At 49.2% G+C, this 10952-nt stretch overlaps 1 protein-coding gene across 1 annotated transcript; it reads left to right on the top strand.

The window, feature by feature from the left end:
• Positions 1-2313: 2313 nt before the first annotated feature.
• On the top strand, positions 2314-5327 carry MIEF1 (mitochondrial elongation factor 1). The gene is made up of 4 exons (XM_065887627.1): positions 2314-2457; positions 3361-3538; positions 3738-4000; positions 4521-5327. The coding sequence occupies exons 1-4, from the start codon at positions 2314-2316 to the stop codon at positions 5325-5327; spliced, it is 1392 nt and encodes a 463-aa protein (XP_065743699.1).
• Positions 5328-10952: the final 5625 nt, after the last annotated feature.

Below are 10952 nucleotides of genomic sequence, written 5' to 3'. Positions count from 1 at the left end.
CCTCACTACAACCCTATGATTTAGGCCATGCAGGCATCATTATCCCCATTACATAGCTGAGGGGTTAACTCATTTGAGGGCACCCAGCTAATTAGTCAGGGCTCAAAGGCAAGTACTCAATCTCAAGATTCCGACTCTAAAACCCAGGCTCTTCTATTACGCCACCTCAGTGCCTTGTTCCCCCCAGTCATCAGAGGGGCCGAGGGGCCAAGGAGCCAGAGAGGCTCCTTCCGGCTTCTGCGTGGAGGGAGGATGTGCCCTTCTTGCTCTGCTGCGTCACATGCAAGGATCATTTAGAGCAGCGGTCCCCAAACTTTTTGGCACCTGGGACCGGTTGGAAGACAATTTTTACCCGGGCCCAGGCGGGGGCGGGGGATGATGATGGCTCAGGCGGTGATGGGAGCGACGGGGAGCAGCAGATGAAGCTCTCCTCGTTTGCCCACCACCCACCTCCTGCTGTGTGGCCTGGTTCCTAACAGGCTGTGGACCACTACCGGCCCGGGGGTTGGGGTCCCCTGATTTAGAGGGTGGTCCTCCCTATTGTAAATACATCTCTAAAGGTTCTTTTGTTTTAAAAGCAATAAAACGGTGGTCATGGTTTTGTATCGGGAACTGTGTAATGATCACCTTTGTCCTGATTGGATTACTCTGCCTCAGATGAGTTTATGTCCCATCTCTGTCTCAGTGGCCACTGGAGGGAGGATGACTAGAGTTCTTGCCTGACCCCACCTGTAAATACAGAGTTTAACTCTTCTCCTCAGCCTTGTTTGCTCTGTGCATTTGAAGTGGGAGTATATTTCATTTGGCCAAGCAGTTTCTCATTATGTCCCTAAACCTGAAGCTCCTGTCAACGGTAAAAGGTGGAGAAAAGAAAAGTGCCATGGTTGTGAACTCTAGTTGGGAAAAAAATAATTTTGGGATCGACAGCGACTCTTAGTTAACTCAATTGCTGGAATAAGTAGAGGCAGAAATATTTCTCTCGTTGACAGGGGAGGCCAGGGGCATGACGTGCGACACTAGCAATACCCAGTTGTAAGGGTATTAGAAAGAATGCTACTTCGCACTGGAAGATGCACCAGTGATCTCGTCCCTCTCTGTCCTCCCGTTCTAGGTATATTGGTGAATGGTAAACAACTGTTTTTCCCTACGTGGTTCCTGGCGTACAGGACACGGGCGGTAGGAGGGGTAGCAGTGTAAAAAGCAGTGCTCAGATTTGAGCCACTTTGCCATCCTTTATCTGGGTCAGGCCCAGGGTTCTAACTGCATGGGAAATGGGCTTACTGGGAGACCAGGGGAACTTCAGTCAGGATGACCCCGTCGTTGCCCGGGAGCAAAAGCGTGCTCGCCTCGCTCCAGCACTGTACGGAGGCCAGCCTCTTCTGCCTTGTGCCCATGATCTCCGCTTAGGTGACCACATTTTTAGTTCATTTTCCAAGCACACTTGAGCAGGTGGAAATTTTGTTTTCCAGTTAACAGCTGAGTCTGCAGTGACTGTTTTGTTTATTCTCAGTCTCTGTCACAGTGCCAGGCTCACCTGAGCTTCTTGTGGTGTCCCTGCACACTTGCCCCAAGAAACAAAGCATTTGTCAAGTGGGCCTGTCCACAGCGTTCTCTTCTTCTTTGGCTCTTTCTCACATGTGGACTTGTAGTTTTGTCTCCGTGTGCCAGGGTATTTAGTCTGTGTTGTTGTTATTAGTTTTCGCAGAAAATACATAGAATAGGAACAGTTTGACTTGGGTAAGGGGAAACATGATACAGTAGAAAAACCATCATGCTAGGAGTTGAGAGGCGGCCTGAGTTTTGCATATGGCTTTGTCATTCCTTTTCTCTGGGACCTCTGGCAAGTCACCTCCCTACATGTGAAGTGATGTGATGGGATTAGATGGGTCTCTAATTAACTTACACCTTCTCAGGTCTAACCTTCCATAAGCAGTGGTCAGAGGATCAAAATATGATCTGCATTGTAATGTTGGGAAGGGGTCCGGAGGGTTGTATTGCGTGGGGGCGGGGTACTTCACTCTCATACGAGAAAGGGTTGACAGTGAGCTTATTATCGCTCTCTGTAATCTCAATAGATTGGTGGGGAGGCTTTCCCATGACTAGCATGATCATTTCCTCTGCCTTGCATCCAGATACATCAAGGGACGCAATACCTCCCTCCTGACCCTAGAACATGGAGTGCTAGGGTTCCTGGAACTCACAGAGTACCCTGAAATTGTTGGGGACTGGCCTGATGGGGGAGGGAGGAGGAGGGCTGCTTCCCAAGGTCCAAGGTGGTAATGGCTGTGTTCTGCCTTCCTCCTCAGGGGAGCAATGGCAGCCGCTGGTGAGCGCAAAAGCAAGAAGGATGATAATGGCATCGGGACGGCCATTGATTTTGTGCTCTCCAATGCCCGGCTGGTGCTGGGGGTGGGTGGAGCAGCCATGCTGGGCATTGCTACACTGGCGGTTAAGCGGGTAAGTACACTCAGCCAGAGGTTGGAGAGGTGGTGAGGCTGCCGAGTGGAGCTGACTTAGAATTGATACTGCTAATGGAAATGTAACTTGGTGATTTGGCATTACTAGACGAGACCTTAAGAGGATTCAGTAAGTCTACTTCTTAGGACTCCACCCTAAAGAAACTGTTGGAGATACAAATAAAAGGTTTATCCCAGCGAGTGAAAAATTGCAAATAATCAAAAAAGCCTTCCTTGACTACCTTATTTAAAATAGCAGGACTCCCACCACACATTTTTCCTATTTCTCCTTCCTGCTGTACTTTCCTTAACGCCTGTATCTGCATGGTTTAGCTTGTTGATTATGTACTGCCTGTATTCCTCTGCTAAACTGCAGACTCCAAGAGGGCAGGGATGGGGTCTCTGGGTCACTGCTTTATTCTGTGCACCTAGAACAACTCCTGGCGCAGAGTGGCCATTCGGTGATGTATTTGTTAAATGGATCAGTGTTTCACATTACAGTACATTCATAAAGTACAGTGTTGTATAGTTAGAAATTGTACTATAATGTTCAACACTGATTCATTTTTAGTGATATGGGGGAGTGATAAAAATGATACGTAAAAAAAATCAGTTTTCAAAAGTATATATAGAGGAGGATCGTAATTACACAAATATATATTTTCAGAAAGAAATATACCAAAATATTAACCATTATCTCTGGGTTATGACATTATGGATAAATTTGTTTCTTATTTATATCATTTAGTATTTCCGGAGATTTTCTGTGCAGAGCAAATTATTCCATAATCTAGAATAAAACAAAGTTATTGAAAAATAGTAGCTGAACTCATTAAGGCAAAGCTGCTGGGAAGGAGGGAAACAGGAAAGAAGGTCATGTGCTGGGTCCTCTCTGCTGTTTCAGATGTATGATAGGGCAATCAGTGCCCCTACCAGCCCCACCCGCCTGAGCCATTCAGGGAAAAGGAGCTGGGAAGAACCAAACTGGATGGGCTCCCCCCGATTGCTCAACAAGGACATGAAGACAGGCCTGAGCAGGTCCCTACAGGCCCTTCCCACAGGCTCCTCGGCCTTTGACACAGGTGAGGAAGGCTGGTACCCCTTCTGGGACTGACCTCGGGGCTCTCAGTGCTACTCATACATTCAACACATTTCTTAGGGACATATGTGCCGGGCACCATGCTAGCCTTTTGTGCCAAGCCCGTCTCCTTTGGGGCTGAGGCAGCCATGGATGAGCAAGCATGGGAAGAGCTCACGTGCCTCTCTCTCTTGCCTTGGCAGATACATTCTGCCTGCCCCGGCCCAAGCCATTGGCCAGGAAGGGCCAGGTAGACTTGAAGAAGTCACGACTCCGCATGTCCCTGCAGGAGAAACTTCTTACTTACTACCGGAACCGGGCGGCCATCCCTGCTGGCGAGCAGGCTCGGGCCAAGCAAGCTGCCGTGGACATATGTGCCGAGCTCCGGAGCTTCCTGCGGGCCAAGTTGCCTGACATGCCACTTCGGGACATGTACCTGAGTGGCAGCCTCTATGATGACCTGCAGGTAAGCAGGGGGTTCTTACGAAGGGCAGGGTTGTACTGACCAGGATGCTTCTCAGTAGGGCTGTTGGTACAGGAGATCAGTCTCGCAGGCTTGCCAGAAAGGTTAGTCCTACTGCGTCTGAATTCCACATACTGCGGTAGCATTTGGAGATCCCTGCCTTTTAACGTTTTTTGGTTTTTAGTCATACTCACAACTTCTAGGAAGCTGTCAGAGGCCTCCTCCTTCCTATATTCTTGTCCCTATCTTTCCTTTCTGGCTTTCCTTCGAGCCGTCAAGGCCTGGGGGATGTCATGTGTACTTCTGTGTCCAGAGGCAACGTGGTGTGTGGAATGAGCACGGGCGCCAGTGTCCGACTGACCTGGATTGAAATCCACACTCTGAACTGATATGGTCACGTGGAAGAATTCTTAGTTCCCCTTTTTGTTGCGGGGGGATATAAGATGGTGGGACCTGTGTTTGGGGAAACTTGGCTCTTGAGCAGATTAAATCCCTCAACACCTTTTTAATTCTTCTCCACCAGGTGGTGACAGCCGACCACATCCAACTCATCGTGCCCCTTGTGCTGGAGCAGAACCTGTGGTCGTGTATCCCCGGAGAGGACACCATCATGAACATCCCCGGCTTCTTCCTGGTTCGCCGGGAGAACCCAGAGTACTTTCCTCGTGGTAGTAGTTACTGGGACCGCTGTGTAGTAGGGGGCTACCTCTCTCCAAAGACAGTGGCAGACACGTTCGAAAAGGTAGTGGCTGGCTCCATCAACTGGCCGGCCATCGGGTCCCTCTTGGACTATGTGATTCGACCGGCCCCACCCCCAGAGGCTCTGACTCTGGAAGTGCAGTATGAGCGCGACAGGCATCTCGTCATTGACTTCCTGCCATCGGTGACCCTTGGTGACACTGTCTTGGTGGCCAAACCACACCGGCTAGCCCAGTATGACAACCTGTGGCGGCTGAGCCTGCGTCCTGCCGAGACGGCGCGCTTGCGGGCTCTGGACCAGGCCGACTCTGGCTGCCGCTCTCTGTGCCTCAAGATCCTCAAGGCCGTGTGCAAGTCCACTCCGGCCCTGGGTCACCTCACTGCCAGCCAGCTCACCAACGTCATCCTCCACGTGGCCCAGGAGGAGGCTGACTGGTCTCCCGATGTGCTGGCTGACCGATTCCTGCAGGCCCTGAGGGGACTGATCAGCTACTTGGAGGCCGGAGTCCTGCCCAGTGCCCTAAACCCCAAGGTGAACTTATTTGCAGAGCTCACCCCTGAGGAAATAGATGAATTGGGATACACTCTCTATTGCTCCCTGTCTGAGCCAGAGGTGCTGCTGCAGACGTAGGGCAGGTGAAGGCAGGTGTCGAGCGGTCAGGCCCTGGATTCTCTGTTAGAAACACTTGGTTCCATAGTTGATGCCTCACAGGGTCCCTAGGTGCCTCCCGTCTTTGCTGGTCATCGCCCTGGGCATTTCATGCTGATTAGAAAGGTATCCCTCTCTCCTCTTTTCTCACCAACCATTTCTATTTTTGTTACCAAACACTGTGCTCCCTACTCTTCCCCTCCCCCTTGCTCCAGGCTAGTTTTTCTTGGAATGAATTGAGAAGGTGGAGCAGTGGCCTGAGCTGTGGAGACCACTTGGTGTTTTGCATTTCGGCACAGGTCTGCTGTGTCTGCCCTGCCACCTGCCCCTTTTCAGTGTCTTCTCTTTTTCCACCTGTTTTGCTTTTTTTTCTGGAGCACGTCTGCCTAATCAAGATGCTGCCTTTTAGTTGACTGTCACTGAAGTTATGATTGCATGTTTCAAACTGAACTCTGCAGAGAGCGCCCAGACAGTATTTAGGGTTTCTAGGGGTAAAGCTGGTGGAAAAGCTGGCCTTTGACCCAGGTTCCTGGAAAAGAAGCCCATCCCCCCCCCCCCCAACCTCTCGGCCAACTCATATCCGGAAGTGCTAAGAAGGTCTCTCATGGGAGCGCTGTTGTTGCCACACACGGGAATGAGGGCTCAAGATAAACTGCATGCGTAGTTATTCGGAGACTGTGTTTCTTAGTGGCCATCAGTGAGTGTAGAGTGGGGGAACCTGGAGGTGGTGGAGAGGGTCTGCGTGCCTGATGTCTGTGCCTGGTCCAGCCCGGCACCACTGCGTGCGGGAGTCGGAGTCAGACAAATACCGGGAGGGAAGGGGCGGCTGTTTGCCCCTTCCCCACCTTCTTGCCAATTAGGACAAGGCCTTCAAGGACACAGTCTTAGTGCTAGAGGTTCAGCTAGACAGGCGGCTGAACGTCAGTGACCATGTTTCTCCCACATCAGGCCCTGCCTTTCTAGGATGTTGCCTTAGAGGAAGAACGGGCCCAGCAGCCAGCCCTCCGCTCCCCAGTGTCTGTCACAGGAACGTGATGGGGGTGTTTGCTGAGCTCTCCAGGCACCTCCAGAGGCCAGAGGGCAGGCGTATATGCACAGACCTCTTCCCCCTGTCCTGTCTCTCACCCAGCACCTGGGAAACTGGTGCTACCTAAGAAGAGAGCGTATGGCTGAAACACATATGAGAGGGAGGTGGGTACTTGCCACGTTCCTTCTTGTTTCCTGCTGCTAGAATTGCACTATTTATTGCAATGTAAAAAGTATCCTGAGAGTGGGGAGGAAAGTTTAATATACAGTGTCAGTGCATCTTCTTGTTCTGTGTTTATTTTTTCCTGTTTGTGCCAAGAGGCTGATGATAATTCTGTTTCTGATCTGCCCATCCAGTATTTTGTTCTCCTCCCGTCAAATCCTACTATTATTTTTATTCTTACTACCTCTCCATCAGTGAGATTCTGGTGAAGCTCTCTGCAGCTGTCTCATTCCTTCCCAACGACCGCGACATGAAGTGACTCTTTAAATAGCATTGAAACCTTAGCTTCCCTTTGAATTTAAGGTAGAGCTTCTTGTCCCCTTTTTTTGTCCTGGATTAGGAGGTTGAGAACTAGGGTTAACCTTGGCTATATTTGGAGACTCTTCCTGCCTCTTCTCTCATATACACGTGAAGCTTCCCTAAAATGGTTCAGTTGTTTCATTTGTATGAAGACATTGAGAGAGAATGAAAAATAGAAAGCCCAGAGCCCTGAGAGAGAGTCTCAATCCTGGCTGTTCATCACAATCAACTTGGAGTTTATAAAACACTCCATAAGCCTGAGTGCTACCTTGGGGGATTGGTGTAGAGGGTGTCCACAGAGGGTGGAGCCTGGCACTGATGGTTCCATTGCGCCCATCTGGTGTCACTGGAAGGAAGGGAGAGGGGAGGGCTGAATATGTTGGAAAAGCATGGGTTTGTCTTCATTCAGATAAAGGATTTGGTTTTCCCAATGTGAATATTATAAAACCTGTAATTTTTCCAAGCTGGAGTCTGACCAAATTCCATATAAAACATTGGAAGGAGAGCTCAAAAAAGAAAAGGTTTTAAAGATCAAATCCCAAATTATCAAAGCCAAGTGTAATGGTGATTTGAGTTTATCTCTTAAAGAGCATCTTTCTAAGGGCAGCTCTGTCTCTTACCTATGTTTCACAAAACCAAAAACCATAACTGCCATTTCACAAGCAAGAACCTCTTAGAAGTCCTCAGAACTAGAAGCGGTGGGAATCCTTGGCTCAGGTCCTGGTGGGTTTGCTGACTGAGATGGGGCAAGTCTCATCGTAATACCTGGGCGACAGTCCAGTGCTTTGAGATTCTTGGTTGGAGGAGGGGAATGCCCCCCGCCCCAACACACACACACACATTTTTTTTTTAATCTTTGGGGAAAGATGTAGGGCCTTTTCCTGCTTTTCTGCCTTTCTACTCAGTAACTCCCACGTTTGCCTGAACTAACAGCATCTGCTCCTACTTGTCCATCTGGAAGTTTTTTTGCACCATCTAGGTTAGCAAAGCACATAGTTAGCCTCATGCTTGAAGAAAGACTCATCATCTTGAAAACCCAATCAATTCCAAAGTGTAATTTGCTTTTCCCTGTTGCACCTTCCTAAAACGTGAGTTCAGGACAACAGTATTTTTCTTTATATGCTTGGTTGTGACTTTTTTTTTCAAATAAAATAATTGAAGCTCATGTTTGGAAAAACTGTTGTGAGGCCTACAGTCTTTCCTCCTAGGCTCAGCCTTTGGTGGTCCTGTTCACACTCCAGATTAGCTGATTTTGCCCCCTTCTCCACTCAAGTTGAGAGCTCAAATGGTTTTGACAAGGAATCAGCTTCAGGATCAAAAGGTCCTGGAGAGGTGCCAGGGGGGCTGGGATCCCTGCATGTGTCCAGAGGTTCTGCCGTGGCACATCTTTGACACTATGACCCTGGCTGAGAACTTCTACTCTCACAGGATTTGTGAGAACCCTGCTCTTCGTGCTGAAGCTCAAGGCCAAAGAGGACTTAGGACTAGAGCTGTGAGGCTGTAGCCCTTGTAGATACGCTTAGCTGATTCTAAGCGGCCAAAATACCAGAGATGTGAGTTCTGGGGTTAACTGCATATAGCGTGGTGTTTACCTTTTCATTCTGATCACATTATGCTCTCTGTGCTTGGCCCCTGAGGCCAAGTCCACAACCTGCCTTCCAGTCACTTGCTTGCCCTTCAATAAGCAGTTGATGTGTTTAGCTGATAGATTTGGAATCAGTCACCAGTCTTTCTGTCCTGTCCTGGCTAGGTCCATATAGAAGCAGCTTAGCCCTGAGACCCAGAAAACTACTGTCCTTTTTCTCCTTGAGGGAGGAAATAAAGCTGGGGAACATGCTGTCCTTCCACAGCATGGGAAGAAGAAAATTAAAGTCTCCTTTCCAACAGCTTTGACTTGTGTGTGTGGTATGAAACATTTTCCTACAGGAGTGGGACTGGTTCTCCATTTGCAGCTAGGAGAACCTTTGAAGTGCCTGATCTGGGCCACCATAATAGAAAGGATGGGACAAGGTGCCACTGGAGTCATTCTCCCACCCGTCTGCAGTGTCAACCTGGGGCAGCATTACTTTTAATTCTCAGCCATCTGCATGGTCATCTGACAGCCAAAGGAGGACATGCCCCGAGGGTCCTTTTTAAGATTTGAGTAGTAGCTCAGGGATTCTTACTGCCTTTGCACTGAAAGACTAGATGCTTTATATATATCTAGATACTCGTGATTCCCCAAGGGGAGAAAAAAACCACATCAAGCATCCAGTATGCTTTGCATATACCAGTTGTTTATAGTTGTTGATTTCAGTTAATAATAGTCCTCTGAGGAAGCAGGACGATGTAATGAAGATGGGGAGGGGGCCTTGGGAGGTGTGTCTGAGACCTGGGTTCTAATAATAGTAGTAACAGCAACCATTTATCCAGCACTTATCAGATACCAGGCGCTAAGCTCAGTGCCTCTTAAATTATCTTCATTCTAAGTGCAAGGATACTCACCATCAGCTTCATTTTACAGCTCAGGAAACAGACTCAGCGAGGATAAGTCACTCAACCAAAATGTCTCTGCTAATAAATGGAAGAGCCAAGTTTGGGGGGTTTGCCCCTAAACTCTCTTCTAACTCCTACCCCATACTGCCTTCACTGGGCAAGACCCTTCATCCCTTTAGTCCTCAGCTTACCACTGTAAAATTGCTGGGCTAGACTGAATCAAGTCAATGAGTGGTCAGTAATGTAGGACAGTCCTTCCCAAATTTTTGACATCAGTCCTCAGAAATAATATTTGTAGGGCTTACTGAAAGGAATGGAAGCAGAAACTCAAGGTTTCCGCCCCTGCAGTGCCTGACGAGAGGGCTGGAGGGTGGGGGAGGGCTTTCTTGTTGCTCTTAACAGTTCCCCAGTAGAGAGAGCAAGTTGTTGGCCTGACCTGGACTGCGGCCTCCGAACACACAAACTCCGGCAATTGGGCATTAGGAGGACTTGCTGGGAAGCGGTTATGCCTGGGAGTTATACAGCGTTGGGAGCTAACTGAAACTACCCTAGAGTGAGAGATAGCAGGTGAATAAAATCTCTCTTCTTAGAGGAACTGAAACTACATAAACTGAAAGAAGTTCCCCTGTGATAGGCTGCATTCTTCAATAAAATAGCAAACTTATATTTTAGCTAAACGGATATGTAAAAATACGATAGACTATAGGATTACGCATTTCCCCGACTCGCCTTTGATGGTAGGTGCGCATAGATCGGGTGATCTCGACTGAGGTCATCAGCCTCCCCTTTCAACTACTGAAGGGCTTGCACGTCCTCAGTATTTTGCAAGTGTTTGCGTGTGAAAACGCACACGAAATGACATTTCCTTTTGCCTAGTTTCATCTTTGGGCCTGAACCTGGTCGCTAGTTTAGAGCTTCACTGAGTACGGCAGGAAAGGAATGCAAGGGGCGGGGCCTAACGCCCCTATTTGGGACGCACTGGGCTCGGGCTGCCTGGGGCAATCCTGACCGGCTGCGGGTGGGCAGATCTGAGGAAGCCACTGCAAAGCGGCGTCACAGAGAAAACCGAGCAAACCGCGGAACCAGACGGCTGGAACCGTCGGCCGCTCCGCCCCTTCCCGCGCATATCAGCGGCCTGAGCCAATAGAAACTCGAGATATATATGACTCACCATGTCTGACCAATCATCTTGATGCGCGCTCTCCTCCAGCATATCGCGCGAGAACTAGGAGACCTCGTACTTCCCAGTAAAAACCTTTCTTGGGATGAAAGACTTCTCTCTCCGCCCTTCGGCCTAACGCCGGAAATGAGTGTGAAGGATCCCTCCGCGCTCCCCGGCGGCGGACGGGAGTGACCCTTTTATCTTAAAAGCCTTGTAAAGTAGTGCGTCTTTTTCTTGAGGCCGTAAATAAAAACAATTCATTCTCTCTTCACAGCTACGCCCTAGACTTAAAAGTCGGAGATTGGAAACGATAGGGCGTAGGTGGGAGGCGCGAGTCACGTGACCGAGGCGGAAGGATATGGTCTGTGATGCGTCCTCATAGGGGCAGAGTTTATAAAGGACCCGCGCTCGGCGTCTCGCC

The sequence above is a fragment of the Phocoena phocoena genome, chromosome 11 (genome assembly GCF_963924675.1).
Source record: "Phocoena phocoena chromosome 11, mPhoPho1.1, whole genome shotgun sequence".
Lineage (NCBI taxonomy): Eukaryota > Metazoa > Chordata > Mammalia > Artiodactyla > Phocoenidae > Phocoena > Phocoena phocoena.
The sequence above is the reverse complement of the archived record's forward strand: the minus strand, read 5'-3'. Positions and strand labels throughout refer to the sequence as shown.